Raw genomic sequence first — 27,870 nt, 5'->3', positions numbered from 1 at the left:
CACAGTCTCCAAAGGTGAAATTCACTCTTGCGTAGAGAGCCACCAGGATGCCTACATACAATTTTTGCCCCACTATTTTGAATGTACTATTTGTACTCAGGAGCAATTTAACATATGACAAATAAAACTATGTTTTCAATGAGATGTCTTTCAATTTCTCTGTAGTCTCATAAAATGGTCACATTTTATTACAATCCCTTTTAAATGCATTCACATATCCTTACTGTTTATGGAGTCCATTAACCTGAACATTTTAACTACTATTTTGTACCACATGAGCTCTAAAAATTGGAAGTAGAAGAGAAAAAAAGAGAGATGAAGTGATATTTACAAGTAAATACATACGCCTAATGTAAGATATACAGGTGCAAACACAAAGATCATGAATCGCATAAAGAAATATGCATTGTATAAGATATTCTGTTAAAAAAATAATTAAAATGTCTTTCTACTTCAGTGAGTTGCAATAAATACATTAGATCTGAAAAGATTAATCCTGATCAATTATTTAGACAAACAGAAAAAAACATTGCCACCTTTTCCATTCATAAAAATACTATAATTTCATGAATACCAATATCTACACACACATTTAATCATAAATTCTACAACATAAAAGCTCCAAACTGGGATTTCCTGATCTACCTAGTGAACTATATTGATTCTGACCTTGGTGACAGCTGATTTGGAATAGATACACCATGTGAATGAATCATAGCAAAACATGAAATGATACCAATACATATTTATTTTATATACTATAATAAATAGACATACTCTAAGGTCTAATATTAGCTTCATTATTTTAAAAATAAAGTTATCTCTCACAGATCTTTTAACAGAGCTAGAAAAATAGTTGAAGTTTGACATTATACCTCTGTTTGTGATTCCATTCTAACCTCATTTTTGAAGGGTTTATAAATCTGCCATTCTTATTTGCATTAGGCTGAAACTTGGCCAGACAAGTTCTCAGCCTCAGTTACGTAATTTGTAATATGTAAAATTTATGTCATTAGTTCATATGTTTCCTTCATTTACAATGTAGTCAACCAACAGAATTTCTGAAAGTTTTCGATTAATCCAAAAACTTTTCAACAACCCAGGATGATATTTGCACCTGAAATGCTGATGTTGTAGAGAGCAAATAACCTATTTCGTGGAGGAGGTTCACCTGGTATATTGATGTGATGCATATTGGCCAGACCCTCTTGGTATGTTGAACTGACTGAGCTATTTAACTTCAAAAGCAGTTTCTTATCATGTGCAGTACAGTAGATTATCTTAATAATAATAGACTATGAACATGTATTGCATTCCATGGTAGTATACACATAGCATGCACACAATGTAAAATACTACTGGATTTTAATAGGACCTTTCCTAGTAAAATTAATCTCAGAATAGCATATTTGAAACTATTATGTAAATTTTAACTGAAATTAGTCTATGTAGAACTGAACACTTACGACAAATCTGTAAATGGAACGGTGTATCAATGCCTCAGAGAAATACAACACAAAATCCCAGCAAAAAGCTCCATTCACACTGTATTTGTTGGAAGGAATAAAATACTAATAAAAAACATATGGAGATATACCTTTCTCATAGAGCTGGAAGGGACCCTGAAAGGTCATTGAGTCCAGCCCCCTGCCTTCACTAGCAGGACCAAGTACTGATTTTGCCCCAGATCCGTAAGTGGCCCCCTCAAGGACTGAACTCACAACCCTGGGTTTAGCAGGCTAATGCTCAAACCACTGAGCTATCCCTCCTGTTAGCATAAAATTTAGAATTTCTCTGTTTTGGAGTGGGTTTTTTTTTTTTTTTAAATGTACTTGTTGTACTTTATACATCCTGGAGCATTCCAATGCTGCTGTTTGGGGAAAAAAAAAAAAAAAAAAAACACCTTCTTGGGCATCATTTTGGAATGTTACCATTTCTTTCAATTTCCATGAACATAAAAAATGTCAAAATAACTGACAGTTGTTTGTAAGTTCCCTACAAATGCAAAATTGCTTTATCAACTTTTCAAAATGTTTTAGTGACTCATAATCACAGGTTGATACGCAAAGGGTCTAGGAAGCAATCTGAAAACATATATCCTGTTCTAAGTAATGACTGAAAGTTACTAGACAGTGTTCAGCATTTTCAAATACCTTTCAAAGAGTAATGATTTGTACTGCTAATAAATCAAATACAAATCAAAGATGCTTCACATCTTCAAAAGAATGAACTATATCATAGTAAAAATAACGAGGAGTACTCGTGGCACCTTAGAGACTAACACATTTATTTGGGCATAAACTTTCGTGGGCTAAAACCCATTTCATCAGATGCATGGAGTGGAAAATCCAGTAGACAGGTATAAATACACAGTACATGAAAAGATGGGAGTTGCCTTATTTACTTGTTATTTCTTGCACAATAAGAAGTTACTAAACTATGATTTTTCTCCAAGTGTTGCAATTTTTTTGCCAATAGAAGGTTATTCAGAAAGTGAAAGAATTTTAAACTATCTTTGAGACAATATTTCCCAGCTGTAATGCATGACCGCCTAGCAACTGCATTCCCAACATGCAGGCCTCACTGGTTAAAAAGTATTTTAAATATAAACATAAACATATTTGAATTTGATACAATGGTTAATGGCATGTGGCTGGGCAACAGCAATGCTAATTAACCAACCTCTACTCAAGAAAGTTCTGAGCTATGCATTTGAAGATAATTTGGTACTCCTCCAAGTCAAAACTACATTGTTCAAGTGTAAACTGTCTTGTTATTTAAATAATCCAGTATAAAGGTCCATTGCTATTTTTGATGCCTCCTCAATTGGTAGCATGTTTCAGTGACCAGAGCTATTGTGAAGACATGGAAGACTTTGAGAACAGTGGGCAATTTACAAAAGCTGCAAGCTACAGATTGATAGCCTACTACATACAATGAATGCAATATAAAAGGAAAAGGGCTTATTTGGAAGAAAAGAATAAAATAAGGAGTAAAATTTCTTATTTTTTCACATAAAATAATTGTTGCAAGTGACTGCTTCTAGTAGGATACCTTTTTAAAAGAAGTACCAAATGAAATGTTGTGTTAATAAAACTAATTAAAATTAAATATCTGATTTTATTTCTTTTAATCGTATGTCATCATTCCCCATAATACTCCATTATCATCCATCATTCCTGAATATATTTATGCACTAGTGAATGCTGAAGCCAGTATTTAGAAGGGCAGAATTTGAATATTGAGTCAAGGTCTTGCCATCTTGTATATAGATGGAAAAAACAACCTTAAGAGATTCTTCTATGATTTTGCTGAGAATAATACAGCAATGCCTATTTGTACCTGGATGAGAAAGAGATCTACTGATTCCTTCCAATGGAGAAGAGTCTTTTTAAAAAGGTCCATCATTTCATCAAAATTGTCTGACAGCATAATTAGTGATATTCTCAAGAGACTCCTAGATTCAGTGTATTAACACATTCTTTTCACTTAGAGAAGGTTGCTATAACTCTATTTTCTTCAGAGTAAGTTATACCACACCCTGCAGTCAGACAGTTAGACATTGTTCATTTCAATGATGTGCAGGGGTGGCCAACCTGAGCCTGAGAAGGAGCCAGAATTTACTAATGTACATTGCCAAAGAGCCACAGTAGTAAGTCAGCATCCCCCATCAGCTCCCCGACCCAGCTCCTCCCACCCACCGGCAGCCCCACCGATCAGCACCTCCCCCCCCGCCCCCCGCACCTCCTGTTTCGTGGCATGCAGAAGGCTCTGGGGAGGGGATGGGGAAGGGGTGAGGGCATGGCAGGCTCAGAGGAGGCGGCAGGAAGGGGTGGGGTAGGAACAGGGCCTGTGGCAGAGCCAGGGGTTGAGCAGTGAGCACCCTCCTCTCCCCCCCCCCCAGCACATTGGAAAGTTGGCGCCTGTAGCTCCAGCCCTGGAGTTGGTGCCTATACAAGGAGCCGCATATTAACTTCTGAAGAGCCGCATGTGGCTCTGGAGCCACAGGTTTGCCACCCCGAATGATGTGTTTTTAAGAGTTCAGTTTGTTTTCTTTTAGTTCTGAAAAAAAAAGTTACGTTTTATATCTGTGGATGCTTACTAGAGATTGCAATTTATAATAACTTGAAACAAATCACTCTGAGTACTGGTGCAAAATTATTGTTACAGATGTCTCTCTGTGAATCTGTTAGATATATAAAACAGATAGAAAGATTAACCTTTATCTCTATTTTCTGTAGATATTTGATTTGGGAACACAGTTCAGAGATAGTTAAAAGCTTATGTGTTAATATAAAGTATTACATTTTAAGCAAAAAGTACTTTAAAAATAGTAAGTTTAGTGCTCATGAAAGTAAGGAACCATTGGAACCAGACACAGGGTGGGTAGTTAATATGTAAGAGGAGAAAAAAAAGTTTTGCTTATATCTTCTAAGATTTTTTTTTCAGTTATATGAACATTGCAGCTGACGTTGGTTTTCATTTATCAGCACAGCAAGTTCCTTTCAAAACTAATACATTTTCATACTGTCTAGCAAACTTTAAACACAATTTTCTCAGTAATATAAACACAATTTTCTCAAACTCCCTCAACAAAACCTTGCCAAAATGAGACTTTTTTAAAAAAAGTAAAAAAGAAAAAAATGCCATTCTAAACAGTTAGGGATAAACTGTGGCCACACAGTGTGAGAAAGGAGACAGGACTCTCACCTTTGCACATATAAGGGTCACCTACAATCAGGGCCGGCTCCAGGGTTTTGGCCGCCCCAAGCAGCCAAAACAAAAAAACAAAAAAAGCCGCGATCGCGATCTGCGGCGGCAATTTGGCGGGAGGTCCTTCACTCCCAGGTGGAGTGAGGGACCGTCCGCTGAATTGCCGCCGAATACCTGGACCTACCACCCCTCTCCGGAGCGGCCGCCCCAAGCACCTGCTTGAGAAGCTGGTGCCTGGAGCTGGCCCTGCCTACAATCACAGCTCCTGTGCTTGAGGGAGTGCAAAGACTGCTACCAAGTTACTTGCCCTAGGAACAATTCACTGGAAAAGGAATCATCCCTACATGCTCACCAGTGGAGCAGGCCAGATGCTACATGACATAAAAGGAGTACAGCAATTTTTTTCTCCCTTCCTTCCAGGGCAAGCAGGGAATTCCAAGAGGCATTTTACTTCTGAATGCTCTTTTTCTTGAGATGCAGCTCTGTCTCATCACACTTTACAACAGAGACAATTTAGCTCTCAAACTCCACAGGAAATCTATGAAGTATTGCTGTTTGGAAGTACACTAAATATTGCTGGTGTTTTCCAAACTCACAATGAAAACAGTTCAAGAGAGAAGACCGTGGGCCCAATTCTCATCACATTAAAGCCTCTTTACTCTCCTCTGGCAGTGTAAGAGGGCCTTAAAGTGGATACAAATTACAATTAAAAGATTAGATAAAGGAGGAGATCATGCTATTAATGAATTTCTTCTAAGTTAACATTTTTGCAGGAGCTCTGTCCAACTGCAGCCCATTCTGACACCTGGCCACCTTTAGGGGTCCTGATGCTTAACCTTCAGCCTTTTATTTCTCATGCACTATAATGAGGCATTCCTGCACTACCAGTGAACTTAGATATATTTCCAGTAGCAATTTTAGACAGCAATATCTAGGAGCATCAAAGACATCAAACACGGCAAAGCTCCTGGGGTTGACAGAATTCAACCAGAGGTACTTAATGGCATGAGGCAAGATTCTGGCCCAGCAGCTAACAAAACTCTGTGATGAAATATGGGTGAAAGAACAAGTGCCATAAGACTGGAAAGATAGTATCGTCACGGTATTGCCAAAAAAGGATGACCTCACCCAGTGCACAAACTGGAGATGTATTATATTGCTATCTATTCTGGACAACATATTGGCTACCGTTATGCTGCATGGAATGAAAAAAGCAGCGGATGGAATATTACGAGATGAACAGACTGGGTTCCCTCCAGACAGATCATTGTGTGAACAGATATTCACTCTCTGACAAATCACCAGAAAAACCTACCCCTTGGGGGGAAAACCCATCTTAATCAACTTCATTGACTTTAAGAAAGTGCTTGATAGTGTCCACAGAGAAACACTGAGGAATATTGCTATACCATTCAAGCTACTCAACATTTGAAGGAGTTTGTACAATGAAAGTATACACTTAGTAAGATCAGACACAGACCTAGGTGTGTGGTTTGATATCGTGACTGGAATTAGACAAGAGTGTGTGCTATCACTAATCCTCTTTGCATTAGCAATAGACTGGGTGATGAAGCAGGCAACAAAAGGTATCATGAATGATGTAAAATGTGTTACTACTGATGAGTTACATGATCTTTAGTTTGCCAATGATATTGCTTTACTAAGTATGACATGGAATGGAATGTCTGCCCTTACATCAGAGATAGAACAGAAAGCAGCAAAAATTGGCTTGAAAGTAAATGCAGAGAAAACAAGATTATGAAGGTAGGAAACCGAACAATAGATGCAAAAGTCTACACGGATGGAAAAGAAATTGAATAGGTAGAAGAGTTTGGCTATCTGGAGAGTGTCATGACATCTGAAAGTAACTGCGATAAAGATATTCAAATGAGATCAGGAAAAGCAAATAATACTTTTGGAAGGATGAACATGTGGTGAGATAGAGGTCTCCATACCAAATTAAATTATTATACCATGCGATTGTACTGAACATGTTATTATACTGAGCAGAGACTTGGCTGATGACAGTGGCTAATAAAAAGAAGTTGAAGGCTGCCCATCACAGATGGCTGAGGAAGATATTACACATTTCATGGAAAGACAAAATAACAAATGTGAGACTCAGGAAGATCAAAGAGCAGGCAATGTTAGAAAATATCGTCAAAGAAAGAAAGCTCAGCTCATTGGGACATGTACACCATATGGAAGATGGGAGACATGCTTAGCAAGCATTGAATTGGGCACCTGAGGGAGGAGAGAGAAAGCAAGGAAGGCCAAGGATGAACTGACAGACAGTGACAGAAGATACTATATATGCTGGCATCACTTGGGAAGAAGCACCACAACCAGCGAGCAACTGTAACCAGTGGAGGAACTGGACTGCCCAATGTGTCAGAGGCACAGGAGGAATCTAAGGTGATATCTCGGAACAACTGTTTCACTTTGGATCAAGTTAGGATCACAACACATAAAAGCACTTAAAAAAAACAAAAACAAAACAGGGACCTTGATAGTCTAACTTTTTTAAAATGTGAGTCTCCTCTCTACAGAGAGATAGGTCTCTGCTGCATTCCTCACTCTGGATAGGCAGGGAGATCACCTCTCAAAGAAACAGAAACAGTGAAACACTTACAGACTTAAAACTGATCCTAGAGTTTTGGGGCCAAATATGGTCTTCCATCTGGAACTTAAATGGCAGGGTAGATTTTGGCCCTTGGTTTTTAACATCTACACCAGAAGGAAGGAGCAGCAAGCAGTTAGATAAATAATAAAGTCAAATGGGGCTAGTGGAAAAGAAATATCCCCCATCAGTGATGGCATAATCTAGTAATGATTCAAAATGGCAACTGTAGCACCATACATACTTAGGAGGAATCCGTAAAACTGCATTCAGATTCGTGGATGAAATCACTACTTGAAGAATGTGTTCAAGGGCTGTGAGTCCTCCTGCAACCCGGAATGCTATTTGATCTGCCGCATTCTGGATAAACACAAATAGAGAATAATAATTATATGGAATATTTACTGAAATTTAAAAACAAATTTAGTATTTAAAAGATGTGTCTGGTGTGTAACTGCCTTGATGTACACTTGATAAAATCTTAATACAGTTTAAACAGATTGTTCACCTTTTTAATTAGTGCATTGATTCTTTCACTACAGAAGCATGGAGCAGAATACCCCTTTGAATATGCAGGAGTTAATGTTACTTGAATATTGTTTTTCCAGATGATATTATATACACTGTAACTTCATTATAATACCACTGCTATTTTGATTTTTTTAAACAGATATTGGTTTAGGGCTCAATCTTATTCCCACTGAAGCTCTAACTGACTTCAGTGGAAGCAAGATCAAGCCCATAATGAAGATTATTTTAACATGAGCCTCATTTAGCTGATAGCTGAGGTGCAATTTTGTAGGACACATTCTAACAATGAGGGACAAGTATGTATTTTATAACTTTTCTGATTTCCCCCCCCCTTTCGGGGATTAATTTCTGTAAGCATAAATAGGAATTACCCAAACTTCATGTGCATCAACTATCTATCTGATCCTGGACCCCTGGAAGTCAATAGCAAAACTTCAATTAATTTTATTGGTACAGAACCAACACCAACACCACACATAACAAACCTAACAATTGTGGGACCTTATTATTGTAACCCTCAACCTCTCTTTTTCCAATTTCCTCCCTCCTTCTCCAGTTGTTTGTTGATTTCACTTGTGTCATGTCTATAATTAGACTGTAAGAACTTTGAGGTAGGGATCATATTCATATATGATTTGTCTGTAAAATACTTAGCACTTTGTGGGTGCTGCATGTCAGAACAGCCCCCTATAAACTATGGTAAAAACAAATAATTTAATAGGATTTCATAACCCACATTTTTTCTTACCAATATTAGAAGTCATATGTAAACACCACAGTACAAGACAAGTTTTAAGAGCATATAATTTTCTCCCCAGCAAGTTTAGCTCTCTCAAACATTCACACAAGGGTAAAGCAGTAACCTATTTAAATGGCTTGCCCAAGGTTTCAGAAAAAATGTTCCCATCAATCTACTAGTTCCATTTCACACCATGTTGGGAGCTAGATTTTGAAGAGATCATAAAGAAGCAATTTTGTTTGTCTAATGTGCATTGGATGTGGATTTGTAAACAACAACAAAAAAAGACTTATCTTCAAAGGATGCAACTGGTGTGAAATGACAGAAAACTGTTTGTGTGTGCCAGTTTACATAAGTTGTTAGATAGCCAACTAGCAATTTCTATAGGTTTAATGTTTATGTGACTCCAAAATTTCAGTCAGTTTTAGTCCAGTTAACTCTTAGGGTAGGTCTTCACTTCAGCTTTAACTTGAGTGATGAAGCTTAGCTCGAGTCCCATCCACACAAAAAAACCCTTAACTCAAGTAGGGTGGTGTTTTTAATTGGAAATGGCTGGTCTATCGGGTATAGGCTAAAGCTCAAATTAGCACAATTTATTAGTTGCTAACTAAACCATTCTGTAGTGTGGACACAGGCTAGCTCCACTCAAGTGCCATTAGTACTCCAATGCCTTCCCACAATTCTTCCCGTGTGCCCAGAAAAGACTAACAAATTTTCCCACAATTCACTGGGAAAGAATTCATAGAGCAGCTCAGCTTATTGCAGCACGAAGAACCAAAGGAAATGCCACCAGAAGTCTTAGTGCAACAAATAAGCAAGTGCAGCACCAGTGTGGACACTGCAGCTTGAGTATTATTTTGCAATGTAGCCACTCTAACTTGAGCCAGACTACCTCTCGAAAAGCAACCAGAGTGTAGATAATTCGATTTAACTCTACAGTGAAGATATACCATTAGTCACATCCTCCAGAAAGGTCTGATCCTGGACCACTGAGGTAAATGGGAATTTTCCCAGCGACTTTAATGTGAGCAGGACTGAGTCCTATATGAAGGTTAAAAACATTTCTAAGCTATCACTTTCCATTGTGATTAAAAGTGTATACTCAGTGTAGTTACCAAGAAACCTCATACACAAAATAATCAACATGTACATTCAATATATTTAGAGAAATGTATATGAGAATTCCTAGATAAATGCATCAGAGGATACAAATGGAAAAGCCACTGACCTGCCAGTGCAGGACTGTTCCCTATAGTACATTTGTTAGTGTTGCATCCACTCTAGTTTTAAATGAGACAAGCAATGCAATTTTCACCACTTCCTATGGGAGATTATACCACAACCTATTAGGTCTCACTATCAAGAAATGTTTCCTGACATTCAACCTGAATTTGTCCTTTTCAGTTTCATGTAATTACTCCAAGTTATACCCAATTTTATTATACCAATTCTTCTCCCTCCTTCCTGATTACACCATTCCTAAAATTGTAGGCTATTACATATTCCCACTTTAGTTTTTGCTTAGCAAACATATTGCATTCCAAATCTTTCCTTTGCCTTGTAATTTTTCCATATCAAATTTTCTTGCTTTTACCAAATTCCTCCCAGTTTCTTAATATCTATATATTAGGAAATGAAGTGTCCAGAAATGAACACCTTATTTTGGGTCAAGTCGCATCAAAGCCACAAAGAAAAGGACTATTATCTACATGTGTGGTAAGAGGATGTCTTCACATGTGTATTCAAAAATAGCATTGGCCTTTTTGATCTCTGTATCAGATTACAAACTCATGTCTAATGTTTGCTCTTGCCTCTAGGTCTAGGTCTCTTTCAGTATTACTCTTCTAGATCTATCCCTCCCATTGAGTATCTGTGTTTCAGATTCTTTTGATCAAAAAAGATTAACTTGCATTTTTGAAGAATGTTTGTTTTTGTCTATATTTCTAATCTTTCTAGAGTCCCTTTGTTTTCTTTCTCTGTCCTCCATTGTGTTTGCAATTCCTCCTAATTCAGTATCTCTGAAAAAAATAGTTAACGTCCTATTTATTTCCTCATCCAGACCATCAATGAAATCCATGAACATTTTGTTGATTGTATACCACGATGATAAACATCCTCATGAATATGAAAGACAGACAAAACAACAAGATTAAATAAAAGGATTTAACTAAAATTATTGTGGTGGATGGAGGGATGTTATACAAAAGCATCTGATTAGCTGCGGAGTTTCCAGGAACTACTTCAAGACAGAGTGGAATGGGGAAGGAGGACTTGAAGGGCTGACCCTATACAGATGGGACTAAGGCTAGGAGAAGAAGAACTAAAATGATTATGGTAGCAAGATTGGGGTAAATACATGAGCTAATTATTTGTTCACTGCTCCTACTGCAGTAAAGGAACTTTAAAACCTGGCACTCAGTGATCTGGAATCCACTGTTGATATCACTGATTTCTTGCATGCTCTTGGATGAATTTATCTTAAAGGATGTGTTCTACATAGAGTGGGGTTTACGAAAGTACAAGTGACTTTTTAAAGAGTCTTTCAACTATTTGTTGACACACATTGCTGATTACTGAATTAACTACATATATATGGTACATGTGTGTCAGCCTAATGATTAAGTCACCGCACAACTACCTTTCTATCCAAGAATCCCAGGTTCAGGGACAACTCTGGGGCTCTTGGCCTTGGGTCAGCAGAGGTCATGGGAACCAAAGAAATGATGCCACAGAAGTATCATTTACTCTTGAACACTGCACTAATAATGTTCCCAGAGTGAGTGTTGTGTGTCACTGGATCCCTAACAATGAAAATGGCATCTGATTGAGTGGTGAGAAAATAAGTGTGTGTGTATAGTGGAGGGCACCCTCAGCTTACATATAGCATATCATGGGCTGTATTAGAAAGATGAGTTGTGCAAAAAATAAGAATTAATAAAGGTATTAAAAAAAGAAAAAATACCAATTTTGTTAATCTAAGAAATATGAAATTCAAAAGATATCAAATGAATTTTCATACATACTTGTAGTATTATATCTGCTGTGAAGTGATTATCAGCTTTTGTAAAAAGCAACAGAGGGTCTTGTGGCACCTTGAAGACTTAACAGAAGTATTGGAGCATAAGCTTTCATGAGTGAATGCACACTTCATCAGACGCAAGCTTTTGATACATCTGTGTGCTGGTCTAAGACAATCCTTTCAAAGCGTAAAAATATGGATGCAGAATATCTGTTCCCTTGCACTTTTTTCCCCTTAAATGAACTCCTCCAGAATGTGACCCAAATTCATATCGGGTCTGGAGTGCTAAGGCTTTCATTAGCTGTTACATGGGAAAACAAATATTCCCAGATATTTCTACAGAACCTTGATACTGAAGGAAGTTGAGGCATATTGGTTATTCTACCTACATGCCTAAACAACATTTTGATGGAAGCTTGCCCCAATTCCAATCAGTGCAGAAGGAAAGAATCACATTTAAGGGACTTTTCATGATATTGTTGTTGTTTATTTTTACTGTGGTAATCGGTGTCTCAATGAGATCAGAGCCCCATAGTCTAGCACTCTACAATAATTTAGGACAGTGCCTGCCTGCTAAATCCCCATTTGGAAAGGGTACAGATCCAGTATAAAACACTCTTTGCAATGTTGAAGAATCCTCTGGATCCCTAAAATATTTAGGTTCCAAAATATTTCAGCTTAGATGTTTATCTGGGACCCATTCTATAAACCTGACTGTAAAATCTGGCCCTTTGGAAGGGGTTACATATTTAGACTAAGAATGATATTCCTCAAACTAATCCATATAAAAGATATTTGTTCAGAAAATGTAAATCAATGTATGTCAGTTGGATTGTGGAACAGCACATGAAACTATTTTGCTTCTCCTCTATATAGATTTGCACAAATATGCACACCTGATTTCCAAATGCAAAAGGATTAGCAGGTTTGAGACTACCTGCTGTGCAGAAAATCAGAGGCAAATGAACAGGCAACAAGTGAGCAAAAGTGACTATCATTATAATATATATATCTGTTACCGAAAAAGGCCTTATAAAACTTTTCTTATTGAGCAACATAGATTTGAACTAACCTTTAGAAAACATTTTCTAGAGATGTAATCTAGTGAATAGTAATGGTAGTAACCAAAAACAATGCTGGATAGAAAAATGGGCTTTTTTGCCCATTCACAAGTATTTGACATTGTGAAATGCAGCGGTCCTGTTTGTAGAGGAGGAAAGCCAACGCACTTGACTAAAGACGTATTGAAAAAATAATTCCTAATCTTTATACCATTATAAGTCTGTCATACAGAAAATACAGTAACCCACTTCAATGTAACATCCTAAGAGTTATGCATCTATTCAGAAGTATCCATGTAGGAAGGGATAAGTAAACAAAGATAAATTGTTATTTCCTATATAGATTAGTTTATACAATTCTATGACAGGATTTAATTATGAAAAATAAAATATTTAAACAAACATTACTTATTTTTATAATTAGAGTGATTTGGATTTAATTAAAGAAGCATAATCAAGAAAGTTCCCTGAAAATTGAATGTGTGTGGTTCACTCATTTTCCTACCTGTTACAACACCTTAATGGATTTGAATTCCCCTGATCTTCTCTACTATGACTTGAGTGACAACTGACTAATAGGATTACAGGCTCCATTCCAATAATACAGCTCAGCTACATGCCAACAAAAAATGACAGCCTAAACCTGAATTACATGGCCTGGGAATCCATCCAATTATTAACTAAAGTAACTATTATTACCTAACCTAATCAAAGGAGAAGCAGCTGTTAATCTTTGGTGGCCTGCAGTGTAGTAGCGGTCAGACTGGATGAACTGTCTTTGTACTTGACTCTTCTACAGACAATAATTATGTCCTTTGTGATCAAGAAGGAAGGGCTTCCTAGCCTTTTAGACAGAGGCAGCAGATGGGGAACAACTGTTTGCATGTTCATTAACAAGATAGGGTGGATTTTATCAAGGTTTGGCATCTGCGGTACCTCCAGAAGCACCACTTATCAAATGATACAAGGAGGTTTGGCAAGTCCGCAAATTTCAAAGTTAGCAAACTAACTAACCTGAAGTAATTTAAAAGAATTTTTGATCTACATTTTCTCATACAAAAAACCAAAAATCCTTAAAATTAAAAAAAATGTGCTAAAAAGCATTTATATTTATTCCCTATCACACTGCATTATATCAGCCTATACCTACAATACACAAAGAAACACACATGAACATGTCAATATGTCTTCACCGCTACAACATTTAATTTCGTTTAGTTATTTTACAATTCTTCATATTATATAGCTATTTTACATTTTTGAAATCATGGCAAATAATGTACTATAGGAGGTGAAAACTTGGACTTATTTGAACAAGCCAGTCAACACACAATAACACCTACATTGAAATAAACTGAACTTTAACAAATAGTACTTTTAGAATTCTGCATGCACTACTTCAGAACATTAGTGAGACCATAACTAGAACAGCGTCATCCAGCTCTGGTTCCACACTTTACAAAAGGATGTTAACAAACAGGAAAGGGTTCAGAAAAGGGCTACAGGAATGAGTCGAGCTCCGAAAAACCTACCTTGCATTGAGAGACTAAAGCAGCTCAATTTATTTAGTTTATACAAGAGAAGGTTAACAGGTGACTTCATCACAGTCTCTAAGTACCTAAATAGAAAGAAGGTTTCTAGCAGGAGAGGGCTCTATTTTCTAGCATGCCAAGGTATGAGAAGATCCAATGTCTGGAAGCTGAAGCTAAACAAATTCGGACCAGAAATAAGGCACAATTTTTTAATAGTGAGCATAATTAACAATTGGGACAACATATCAATGGATATGGTAGATCACGGGTCGGCAACGTTTGGCACGCGGCTCGCCAGGGTAAGCACCCTGGCGGGCCGGGCCAGTTTATTTACCTGCTGATGCAGCAGGTTCGGCCGATCGCAGCCCCCACTGGCCGCGGTTCGCCGTCCTGGGCCAATGGGGGCGGCGGGAAGTGGCGTGGACGAGGGATGTGCTGGCTGCGGCTTCCCGCCGCCCCCTTTGGCCTGGGACGGTGAACTGCGGCCAGTGGGGGCCGCAATAGGCCGAACCTGCCGCGTCAGCAGGTAAATAAACTGGCCCAGCCTACCAAGGTGCTTATCCTGGTGAGCCGCGTGCCAAACGTTGCCGATCCCTGTGGTAGATTCTCAATCATTTGAATTTTTAAATCAAAACTGGGTATTTTTCTAAAATATCTGCTCCTGATTTAACAATAAATTATGGACTGGATGCAGGAATTACTGAGTGAAATTCTATGGCCTGTATTATGCAGGAGATTAGACTAGATGATCATAATGATCTCTTATGGCCTTTAAAAAAATCTATGAATGAATATTCAAATCAAGAATTCACCTTTCACAGATTTCCTCTGTCACCGTCTTATATTATTAGCTACATAGTAAAATAGGACCAGAAATAAGTCAGTCTTTTTTATCTGAAATGTTTTGATGACAACTTTTTCATTTTTATCCCATGCAATTTAAAACCCTTTGAAAGTTTAAACTTTTTATCCTCTCTTTAAAAAAAATGTAAAAACTTAAAAAAAAAAAAGTTCTTAAACTACTGCTATGCAAAAACAAACAAACAAAAACCAAAACCAAGCCATTGACACTTTGGTGAAGGTAGGGAAGAATCTTTCCTGATCCCCAAAAGGGTTGCTTGCTACTTTGAAATTAAAAGATTCATCATGGAAAAGCCCTGCATGCACAGACTTCACATTAGCTCCAACTGAAGTTGTGTATGTGGAAGACTTGCTGGATCTAAACCCGGGATCTCAAACTCAAATGACCAGGAGGGCCACACGAGGACTAGTTCATTGGCCCGAGGGCCGCATCACTGACACACACACCCTCGCTGCCCCTGGCCCTGCCCCTACTCCACCCCTTCCAGGAGGCTCCGCCCCTGCCCCACCTCTTCCCACCTCTTCCCTGCCCCCATTCCAACCCCTTCCCCGAAGTCCCCACCCCAACTCTGCCCCCTCCCTGCTTCCAGAGAGTGGAGGCAGCGGCAGCTCCAGCCACCAGCGCTCCAAGTGTGTGCCTGGGGCGGCAAGCTGCAGGGGGCTCCCTGCAAGGGTGGTAGTCAGGCAGCCTTTGGCAGCACGCCTGCGGGAGGTCCACCGGTCCTGCGGATTCGGCGGAAATTTGGCAGCAGGTACATCGAAACTGCGGGACTGGCGGACCTCCCACAGGCATGCCGCTGAATCTGCGGCACTGGGGACCTCCCGCAGGTGTGCCACCGAAGGCAGGCTGCCTGCTGTGCTTGGGGTGGCAAAAAATCTAGAACCGCCCCTGGGTGCAGGAGGGGTTTGGCGGGGGCTCAGGGTAGGGAGTTGAGGTGCAGGGAGTGCAGGAGGGGTGAGGGGTGCGGCAGGGGGTCAGGATGCAGGGTGCGGCAGGGGGCTCAGGGCAGGGGTGAGGGGTGAGGCAGGGGGCTCAGGACAGGGAGTTGGGGAGTGGGGTGCAGGAGGGCTTCAGGCTCTGGCCTGGAGCCGCTTACCTAAAGTGGCTCCGGGATGGCAGCGGCGCACACCAGGGCCAGCCCCGTGCCACTCTGCGAAGCCCCTGTGGGGGTGCGCGCTGCTTGTCGCTCCTCCAGGTACCTCCCCCGAAGCTCCCATTGGCTGCGGTTCCCTGTTCCCGGCCAATGGGAGCTGTGGGGTGGCGGTGCCTGGAAACCATGGCAACACACAGAGCCCACTGCTCTCCCCCCCACCCCACGGCCGCAGGGATATGATGCCAGCCACTTCCGGGAGCGGTGCGGGGCTCTAGGGGGGCAATCCCGCGGGTGTAGTTCGCTCACCCATGGCCTGGAGGTAGGCCAGGGGGGGCGCGCGGGCCGCTTGGCGGGCTGCAGGAAATAGCTACGCGGGCCGCGTGTTTGAGACCCCTGATCTAAACCAAATACTTGCATACACTTTGCCTTCTGTTATTGAGAGAATGCACTCAATCTGTGCAACTGAATTCTGTACTTATTAAATTGAAGCAGCAGTGGTCAGCCTATGAAAGAAGAGTTTTTTATTAATTAGTAAAATAAAGTTAAGCTCTATTTTAAAAAATATTTTCTTCTCTCCTATAGCCTAGTTTTTAGCAGAGATTCTATCTAAAGTGCCAGTGGCTAAGAAATACAGTTCAAAGCTTCATAAAAAAAAAAAAAAATCCAGACAGGGGGATCCCAGGCTGGCTCCTTGTCTTTTTTTTTTTCTTTTTAAATCATCTCTGATGACTTCTTGGTTTTGAACTCTGTGTGCTTAAGAGAAAAAAAAATTACACACATTTAGATCTGTGTTGTAGTATTAAAAGTTCATATGGTGACAAATTCTGTGGAAAATATTCCAAAACAATTTTTTCAAGGACAATTGGCATTTTTGAACCTAATGAATAGCGCTCTCTTTTGTGATACCAGTATAATAATAATACCGTGATGCATGGCTAGAAAGGGTTAAACATCCTGCAAAATAAATAGCCCACAAAAGACGTGGGGAGATAATGTTTGTGGTTTTGTGAATTTACATATGTATGAGTAGGGTCTACAATGTAATCAACAGTCCCTGTCTATGCTGTATTCTGATAGCATTTAAAGGAACTGTAAACATGAGATATCTCAGTATTCATCTCTCTTTGAAATGTGAATGGTGGAGGAAAAAGCAAATGGCCATATGTTAATTCGTATAGCTAAGTACTGGTGATGGACCTCCTTCAAAGTCATCCTAATTCCCTTTTGTTCCCCTTGGAAATCCCAACTTGTCAAAGAGGACAAGAAATTGTATAAAAGATCCTTGGGCCTTAATTCTGTGATTTTAGGTCTGTTTAAGCTTCTTCAGGGGAAATTTGAGTTGCAAGATTGAGGTCCCAGTTATGATGGTACGGCCTGGATGTGATATCTGGACACTGGACTATTAACTATGAACTATTTCTGAAAGAACTCTTTGCAACGACGAAGCTCACCATCTCTGCTATGAATAAATGTTAGTTTAATTAATAAGAATTGGCTGTAGCGTGTATTTGGGTAAGATCTGAAATATTCATTAACTTGATAGGTAATGTGTCCGATCCTTTGGGATTGGTTGAACCTTTTCTTTTATATGATGAAATAAGATTTACAGAAATTTTCATTATATTTGACGTGGGTACCTGGATGGAGGCCTGAGGCTGGATCACTTTAAGGGAACTGTGTTGTTGGACTTCTGAGTAACCAGTTAGGTAATGAAGAAGCTGTTTTATGCTGGTTTGGTAAATCTAGGTATTGGAGTATCAACCTGCTGTATGGGGATTGTCTGCCTCATTCTTTGCAGTTCACCCTAATTGAGTGACCATAGCTGGCTCCCCACTAGGACCCCGGTCACAAATACTTTGAAAATGGGTGGAAGGGATTATATTAGGGCAAAGTGCTTTTCAGCCATTAATGAATTAAGCCTCACAGCACTGTTATGAGCAGGAAAGTATTATCCTAATTTTACAGATGGAAGAATTAAACAGCGAGATTAGGCCAAAAAATGCAAACTAGGATACCTAAAAGTTAATGAGAGCTGTGGAAAATTTGAAAAATTATCAATTATTTATTTAGGTGTCTCAAGATTTTGGTTCCTAATTTTTGGCATTGAGGTATGAAAATTTTGGCCTCAGTGTCTTATCTAAGAAAGGATGTGGCAAAGCCAGGAATAAAACTCAGATCTGCTGATTCCCAGACCTTTGTTTTAGCCACAAGACCATTCTTCCATGGATAAAAGCTCAGTGTATGTAATCATAAACCTGTTTTGATGTGGTATTAAGGATAAAAACCTTAACCTTCAATACTTAAAAATCAATGCTAGTCCAAAGGAAGCATTTCTAGTTTTGTAATTCTACTTATAAAAGTTTAAAACATTTTGACAAAACTGAAATGTATTTATAATATTAAAAATTAGCCAAAATGGCTCAGAAAAGTGTGTGTTCCAACAAAAAGCGGCTATTTGCTTACATTATGTACCCTACCTCTACCTGTTGTCAATCCAGTAAGTACAACAGGACAAATCTTGCCCCATGTCATTGCCCTGAATAACAGGGGTGCTTGCTGGGATGATGTGCAGGACCAAGAGGAAGAAATATGGGGAAAAAAATCCTGCCTGCAAACTGAAAATTTGGCTGTTTCTGCACCCTTGAAGTTGAGGTAGCCCCCATGGCTTCTGTTCTCACACTATGCATGGGGTAATTTCAGTAGATCTGTGGAGCAGAGGATCAATCAGGCTTGCCCTGCTCCTCTCCTAGCCTGATCCTGCCTCATCCCCACCCTCTGGCATGTGACAGGGTACTGGGAGCATGCAGGAAGCCCTGTTTCACAATATAGAAGGGGTTCATACTCACTGTATGGGCTTTACAGTTCTTGTCCTTGTGCAGCAGAAGCTGTAGCCACCAAAACTACAGGACAACAACATTTCTTTTTGCTACAAAATCTTCAGCTTCACTAACTGCAATCTTGCATACCAAATACAAAGGTACAAGGAAAATGAAAAAGAAGGGGATTTGGATTCATTTAACTTTCGATTCATTAAGCACTTGCAGCAATAAGAACGGAACTACTTTTCTCCCTAATGCAAACTAAAGACAAGAAAGTGGTGGCTTTTTGTTTTTCTTTCTGAAGGTGCACTCTGACTACCAGAGAACTCAATCAGGTACTTGACACCAAGTCATTGTAGGAAACAACTGAGGTTTAGCCAAGTTAGCACGCACAGGAGTGGTTGTGTGAAAATGAGCCCTAATATTAGGACTGCAATTCTACTAAGACAATTGGTTCCTATGCCTATGGTACAAGCACACTGCTATTAACTAATTTAATTTCTTCCTAGGCTTGTTCTGTATCTTATTCCTTCTCCCCTTTCAACCTTCTGCTCATATTGTGTGTCAAACCTCAGTTTAATAAAAGGGAAACTGGCTACAGTCTTCCCTTTTCCCACAAGTTCTGCAAGTTTTTCTGGTTCATCAATCAAACCTGAGTCAGAGAGACATTCTATTAACCCCTCTGCTGATACTCTGTCTGAGGACAACCCTGGGTTATCCTTCAAAAAACGCAAATCTGCTTGTGAGCACTAAAGAGTTAGTGCAAGCTGTTAACCAGTCAGGTAAGTTATTCTAATGAATATCACCCACACAGCCCCCTGCCCTCCCTTGATACTATTTGCCAAAATTGGAAAATGCCAACCTCTCCTGTAAACATAGGACTACATGTACTTGTAGGTGTTACATGTGAATGCTATGGGCATTGGAGCACTGTGTCATTTAATTCCAGTATGCACAAAAGCTTCCCACCTAGTTACAAACAACAGAATATCTAATTTGGGGGGAGGGATAGCTCAGTGGTTTGAGCATTGACCTGCTAAACCCAGGGTTGTGAGCTCAATCCTTGAGGGGGCTCATTTAGGGATCTGGGGCAAAATCAGTACTTGGTCCTGCCAGTGAAGGCAGGGGGCTGGACTCGATGACCTTTCAAGGTCCCTTCCAGTTCTAGGAGATAGGATATCTCCATTAATTAATTTAATTGCAAGCTGAACTCTGGGCCAAATTTTTCCCTGCTGTCCTGTTGCACCATGTGGGGAATTCATTTAGAGGAATATGGATGGTGTGACTGCTGCCTGGCCTCTCCTGGGGTTTCCATCAGACAAGGTAGATTTAACAACTTCTGGGGTTTTGATAGGAACCCCACTGGCAGACGCTCACAAGGGAATATATGAAGCACATCACTAGCTCTCTTGTTCCATAGCAGCGCCATTCACTTTTTGGAGTCTGCTTGTTGACTGTTGGCTCCTTGGGAAATTGGCAAGTTCCAGGCCCTTAGCACCATTATAACCCTACACAGTAGACTGCCCACCAATGGCAGGCTCTCTGCCACTGGATGGTAGCACTGATTCTGGGTGAATTTGGCCCACTAAATCTAACAGAACCAATCCAAAGCAACTGGAAAATGTAGTAGAGACAGAGCATGGTTAGTATTTGAAGCACTGGATGGCAGACAAGAACTCTTGAATTCTAAACATGCTCTGATATTGACTTCTTCGGTGGCTATGGGTATTCTACTGTGACCTCTGACACACTTGACCTTAGTTTTCCCCATCTACAAAATGAAGGTGGTAATTAAAGGCTGCTGTATAGATTATTTAGATCAGTGCTTCTCAAAGCCGGTCTGCTGCTTGTTCAGGGAAAGCTCCTGGCGGTCCGGGCTGGTTTGTTTACCTGCCACGTCCACAGGTTCGGCCGATCATGGTTCCCACTGGCCACGGTTCGCTGCTCCAGGCCAATGGGGGCTGCGGGAAGGGCGGCCAGCACATTCCTTGGTTCGCGCCGCTTCCCGCAGCCCCCATTGGCCTGAAGAAGACCTACACCAGCAATGCAGAGCACTAGAGACAGTGTTAACACATGATGACATGCGCGATATTGATTCGAGTGATTTAGGTGATGAACAGAAAGCCCTTTCAAGATACATTTCAGCAGGATCAACTCCAAAGGCTCTTCTGGAATATATGTGCACAAATAAGATGACCACCCTCTTTCCAAATGCTTTTGTTGCTCTGTGCATACTTCTAATACTTCCTGTAACAGTTGCCAGTGGAGAACGCAGCTTCTCCAAGCTGAAGTTAATAAAAACACATCTACGCTACACAATGACACAGAAGAGGCTGGTCGGCCTTGCAACCATCTCAATAGAGCATGAGCTGGCCCAGACTGTGGACCTTCAGCAGGAAGCAGTTCAAATCTTTGCAACCAAGAAGGCCCGAAAAGCACCACTTTGATTATTCAAACAGATAAAAATGCCAGTGTTTACTATGCAGACAAGAAAAGTTACATTTGCTGTTCAGGTGTTTGAAAGTTAAGTGCTACTTAAAATTTTTGAACAAGGCATTTTAAATGGTTAGTTCTCCTTTATTGGGGTAGGTAGCAGAGCAGTACCATGAGAGGAGTAGAACATGAAGAAGGCAGAATTGAGACCTTTCAAAATTTAGGCCCAAGCGAGGGGGTGTGGGTGTCATTAGAGCTCCCCGCCTCAGGTGCCAAAATGTTGTGGGCCGGCCCTGGGCAGGGAGCGCGTGGAGCTTGGCGGGCCGCAGGAAATAACCCCGCGGGCCGTGTGTTTGAGACCCCTGATCTAAAGCATTATTACAGGAGAGTCATGTTTATATCACTACAGGTAATTTGGACCACTGGTAGATACAATAATTACAGTACAATGAAAAATATTCCAGCCTCTCATATTCCGCTGGACCTTTCCACATCCTCCAAACCAGGCATTACAAGAAATATGCAGCATTGGCACTAACTGTTTTGAAAAAGATTAATCTGCAATTCATCTGCTCCAAGAGATACAGCATTAATTTTTAATGGCATTTACTCCTATCTCTCTGGGCCCTGGATTTAATGCTGTTTGTTTGTACTGCTCAGAGATGAGGTGAAATACTTTTTAACAATGAAAACAAAAGTCCAAAAATCCAATCTGAGATCGCAAATCAGTAAGAACCTGGTCCAAAGTTTTCCATTGACTTCAATGGGCTTTAGATCATGCTGTAACAGAATGTGTTTATAGATTTAAAAATTATATATAAATGTAGTTTAAAATAAAATTAGTATCAATTTCTCCATCGCCTACCTGGCTGACCAAGACCTAAGTTCAAGCTCTCAAGTTTCTGTGGTTCCCTAAGCACAACTGAAGACTTGGCTAATGCTAGCAACAAATGCAGTATACAGATGCAACTCTCTATGCTGTTTTAACTGTTAGTGATATCATTAGCTCTTGCAGGAGAAACAGAGAAACCCAACAGCCTGAACTGAGGTCTTGACACGTAAAAAAGACTTTTTGTTCACCTTTAAAATACATTCATTTGCCAGTTTTAAGACTACACATCTGTTTAATTAATAATTTTGGTTCACAATTTTAAATTATTTTAAAAATCCATTTCAGCTCACCTTTAAATTAATTATTCCCATGTGATTGTTACAGTATTAAAACTATACAAACTTTGCAGTGTTGCTCAAAGTTGAACCCAAAGGCCTGATATGTTACACTATGTCCCAAAATGTGTACCATAGATGCCCTCATCCTACAAACTTCAGGGTAAAGAAAAAGCCAGTCAAATGCAGGTTTTTATTATTAATAGTGAACTCAAGCAAGATATTACTGTATGCCTATCAAGGAAGACACAAGCATAGGTAAATATAATTATTGAGGGCATTTACCTTGCTGTAAAATTGGGGTATATTGATGTGCAGCCGTTAGGTTGTTGACATTTTGTCAATGAGGTCATTGGCATTAGCGCCTACATTTTATGGTGATTGATGACAGAGAAACAAATAGACATTGCAGATTAAGGGTTCCCTGTGTTAAGGTCACAAAATTCCATATTAGTGGCGGGATAAATATTTGCTAAAACATCATCTCAAACTGGGGACTCCAAATGATCAGAATTTCAAGTTTGTGATGCTTGAAGAGTTTTTTGGAAGAACAAAAAAGTCAGGCGTACATTATGGCAAGCACAAGTTTGGAAAGATAGGCCCACTGGCATCTTGTTGCCACTATAAGGTCCAGTCTAGAAGCCCTTACACTTGTGAGCTGGGCCTGCAGGACTGGGCCCTCAGTTTCTATCCTCAACCCTCTGGACTTGCTACTTGGGGAGTCTAAAGAGGCTGTGTGATCTGGTGATTGCTCAAAGAACAGGAAGATCAAGGTTCAAATTACAGCTGAGCCATTCATTCACTATGTGACCTTGCACAAATACTTGATCTGTATCTGAGTCAGTCAGCAGAGCTGTAAAATTGGCCTATAAGCATTAAAAAAAAAAATCAGTAAAAGCTACATGCTGCATCTGAGCTGTACACAGATTTTAAAAATTCAGCAGCGATAATATACTTATCTCAAGTTTCTATCTCTTGATGAAGTCATAATGAAAACATAATTTGAACAGAAGAGGGCTGCTATTACAGTCACGAAAAACTACAGTTATCGGTACAAACTGGGTAGGCAGATTCTTCAGTCTTCCTGAGAAAAGTAGTGCTCAGGCACAGCTGAGAGCGGTTGTCTGCAAGAAACTGTTGAGTTTCCCGATCCTTAGACATCTGATCCCAATGTGAATTAAAGCTGCAAGACAGCAGTTTCAATTTCTGACATGTCAGCAGAGATTTGGGTGTAGCACTGCTGTGCCATGCTCTGCCCATCCCACACACGTCTGATCCCTAGAAGGTACTACATGCCCCAACCTGTGGATGGGGAATTTTCCCCTGGTCATCTCTGGCTGCTTTAAAGCCGCTTTATTTTTTCATAATGGAGATATCCCATCTCCTAGAACTGGAAGGGACCTTGAAAGGTCATCGAGTCCAGCCCCCTGCCTTCAGGACCAAGTACTGATTTTGCCCCAGATCCATAAGTGGCCCCCTCAAGGATTGAACTCGCAACCCTGGGTTTAGCAGGCCAATGCTCAAACCACTGAGCTATCCCCCCCCCCCATACCACTTATGTAGAGCAAAGTAGCCTTAGTGGAGCAAAGAATCAAGCCCAGGGTTCTTACGGTATTTTCTTAACCTCTATTAAATTCAATTATTTTTAGCGCTTTTGTTAAATCTTGATTTCACGACTGAAATTGAGATTTTTCTACGCTTCCAGCATGGCCAAAGCATCTGATATGGCCTACAGCATATACATGACCCGCAGCTTCCGAAGCTGGTATGAGACAGAGAGACGTGATAGCAATCTGCAGGAAGACAGATGCTTTTGGACTACAGTGAAGGGTCCTCTAGGCCCCAGAAGGAAACTGAATGCACTTGTTGAGAGATTTGTCCTGATGATCTCAAGCTGATATATGAAGAGTTGAAGAGGTCAGTTGTGAAGCACCGCCCTCCAGACTGTGACTATTGCTGATACCATCAAGCCCAGAAGATGAAGAGTTTGCCCGACTTAGATGCTCAGAGGGTGGCAATCACTATTACTGTGATCTCGGTAAACACCTTGGAGACAGAAGGGCCAAAAGCAGGGCCATGTAGCAGAAAAAACAAAGGAACTTGGGAAGTGTTGAGTGAATATGAAGGTACGCATCCTTGAGATCCACTGAGAGGTAGGGTAAGTCACTTACGGTATGTCTACACTATGAAATTAGGTCGATTTTATAAAAGTCGATTTTTAGAAATTGATTTTATACAGTCGATTGCGTATGTCCATACTAAGCGCATTAAGTCAGTGGAATGCGTCCTCACTACCACGGCTACCATCGACTTACGGAGCGGTGCACTGTGGGTAGCTATCCCACAGTTCCTGCAGTCTCCACTGCCCATTGGAATTCCGGGTTAAGCTCCCAATGCCTGATGGGGCAAAAACATTGTCGCAGGTGGTTTTGGGTACATGTCATCAGTCACCCCTCCCTCCGGGAAAGCAATGGCAGACAATGGTTTCGCGCCTTTTTTCCTGGCTTACCCATGCAGTCGCCATACCACAGCAAGCATGGGTCCGCTCAGCTCACCGTCATCACTGCTGTTGTGGGCAAGTCTACTGTGGGGGCTGCTGTGATCCAAGTAGCCAATGCAATCATTGACGTTCTGTTAACAAGGGTAGTGACTCTGGGAAATGTGCGGGCCTTTTTAGATTTTAGGTGCATCATATTCCTCTCCTTTGTTGCTGGTGAAGACTTGCAGACGTATATTCCAGTCCGGTCGGCGCTGTAACACCCGACCGGACTGGAATATACTGGAATATAGCTCTTCTGTGGTTGATACATGTAACAGCTCCAGGTCTCTTGCTCTTTTGCCTTGGCCGAGGTACCTTGCCCTACCCGGCCCTCCAAGCATTCGACATAGAAGCACCTGCAGCAGCTGGCATTGCTACACAGCAGCAGCTTCTTGCCTTCGCAGTAGGTGCATTTTGTCCGAGAACAGGCCCTGCCCATCAAATGGTAGATCCTGCAGGGTCTGCTGCAGTTCTGGCAGTAAGCCAGACACCTGAAGCCAGGAGATGCGTCGCATAGCTATGGCCGATGCCAGGGTCCTAGCAGCAGAGTCCGCTACATCAAGAGAGACCTGTAAGGAGGTCCTAGCCACCTTTTTGCCCTCTTCCACTAAAGCCCCGAACTCATCCCTGGACTCTTATGGAATCAACTCCTTACATTTACCCATGGAGTTCCATGAGTTATAATCATAGTGGCTCAAGAGTGCCGGTTGGTTTGCGGCTCTGAGCTGTAGGCCCCCCGCTGAGCAAATTTTGCATCCAAACAAATCGAAGCACTTGGCGTCTTTAGATTTGGGTGCTGCGGCCTGTTGACCATGCCGTTCCCTTGCGTTCACTGAGGACACCACCAGTGAACACGGCTGAGGGTGAGTATATAGGTATTCATACTCCTTAGAGGGAACAAAGTATTTCCTCTCCACCCCTCTGACAGTAGGTGGAATAGAGGCAGGGGTCTGCCATATTGTCTTGGCGTTAACCTGAACGGTGCGGATGATGGGCAACGCTACCTGGGATGGGGCATCAGCTGAAAGGATGCTCACCACCGAGTCCTCCAACTCCACTATCTCCTCTGCTTGGAGGTCCATGTTACGTGCCACCCTGCATAAAGGTCTTGGTGAGCACGTAGGTCTATCGGGAGAGGGGGGGAGTTGGGAGGGGACCCGTAGTCGTTGTCCCCGCCACCGCCTCATCTGGAGAAGATGAGGAAGATGCTACCGGGACTAATGGATCCGGTGGCGGGTCCAATTGCGAGGAGTCCTGATGTTTAGGATCAATTGTACCGGGGTCTGGGGCATGCATAGGAGTGGGCGCAGGTGCCTCCATACCCCCAGGGGAGGGACGACTGATGGTGGCCTCCGGTACTCGGGGCTCTGAATGTGCTGAGCGGGAGGCCGCAGGTGGAACCCCTTGGGCTTGGTGGTATGCCCACGGGGTCCAGAAAAACCACTGTGCAGGCTCCTGGCTAGGGTCTTCGGCCTCATCCTGCCAGTGACCCAGGTTGTCCGCTGCTTGGCCTGGTGCAGGATAGACTGAGTGTGAGGCGCCGTCCGACTGGGAAGAGCGTGAGGCGGATTGTGAGGGCCAGGGTGGTGAGGAGAGTGCATGCGTTGACTCCACTGGGAATGGTGCTGGCCCACAGGAGAGCGGTCTCTACACGGTGCCGGGGAGTGGTACCGGGATCGAGAACGGTGCCGATGGTCATGCCGGTACCGAGATCCAGACCTGGATCGCGATGAAGACAGTCTGTGGGAGTGGTGCCGGGAGCGGCTTCTTGAGCAGGATCGGCGCTCTGACCGGTGCCGGGAGCGGTGTCGGGAGTCCGAACGGTACGAGGTCCGGGGCGGTGCCGCGAGGCAGAACGGTACCAGGAGGAAGATCTGGGTCGCGAGTACGACCGGTGCCATGATAGAGAACGGTGCCGGGACTGCAAGTGGCGCCGGGACCTACTCCTAGATTGGGAGCAGTGCCAAGAGTCCACACTCGGAGATGGTGGACGTAATAGGGCTGGACTGCACTGCACGGGTGAGATTCGGTACCGTAGCCTGAGTCGGTGCTGGTTCTGTAAGGTCAATGAAGTCCCTCGCCGTCGCAAACGTCTCCGGCGTCGATGGAAGACGGGGCTCAACCATAGTGCGGGTCAGGGAGCCAGTCCGCGCCAGACTCAACGGCCCTTCTGCCGGTGCAGGAGTCAACGGTGCCGATATTGGCGCCTGTATCCTTGGTCACTCCGGTCCCGGACGCGTAGCCGAGGTTGGTAAGGGGGGTGACGGTGCCTGTTGTTGGGAGGCAGCCCCCTCTGGTTTGCGAGGGCTGTTCTGACCTGGGGACAGGGACCGGCGCCGAGGTGCTTGTGGAGGACGCGGTGCCGGCGAAGGCAGGTGCCGTGGGACTCTATCTGCATCTCCTTGCGGTGCAGTACTGGAAGTCGCTGCCAGAGCACTGTGCATCGAGGCACTTGGTGCCGGAACTTGGCGTGCTGAAGGAGGGTCCGGGCTGAGGGCCGCCTCCATAAGGAGCTGTTTGAGTCTAAAGTCCCGCTCTTTTTTGGTTCAAGGCCTGAAAGCCTTATAGATCTTGTACTTTTCGGTCTGGTGAGACTCCCCGAGGCACTTTAAACAAGAGTCGTGGGGATCACCCGTTGGCATAGGCTTCAAACAGGCTGAGCACGGCTCAAAGCCTGGAGCCTTGGACATGAGCCCAGGTGGCATGCTGGGAGGAAGGGGGGGAGGGACCCCTTCCAGCCTG

At 42.0% G+C, this 27,870-nt stretch overlaps 1 protein-coding gene across 1 annotated transcript in view; it reads right to left on the bottom strand.

Moving 5' to 3' along the window:
- SCAPER (S-phase cyclin A associated protein in the ER) overlaps positions 1-27,870 on the bottom strand; it is a gene marked incomplete in the record, with an annotated part of 368,987 nt that overhangs the window by 96,447 nt on the left and 244,670 nt on the right. Inside the window, 1 exon segment of the mRNA XM_034784768.1 lies at positions 7,578-7,693. Within this exon segment, the coding sequence (XP_034640659.1) occupies positions 7,578-7,693 (116 nt within the window).

Source organism: Trachemys scripta, chromosome 10 (assembly GCF_013100865.1).
Source record: "Trachemys scripta elegans isolate TJP31775 chromosome 10, CAS_Tse_1.0, whole genome shotgun sequence".
Lineage (NCBI taxonomy): Eukaryota > Metazoa > Chordata > Testudines > Emydidae > Trachemys > Trachemys scripta.
The sequence above is the reverse complement of the archived record's forward strand: the minus strand, read 5'-3'. Positions and strand labels throughout refer to the sequence as shown.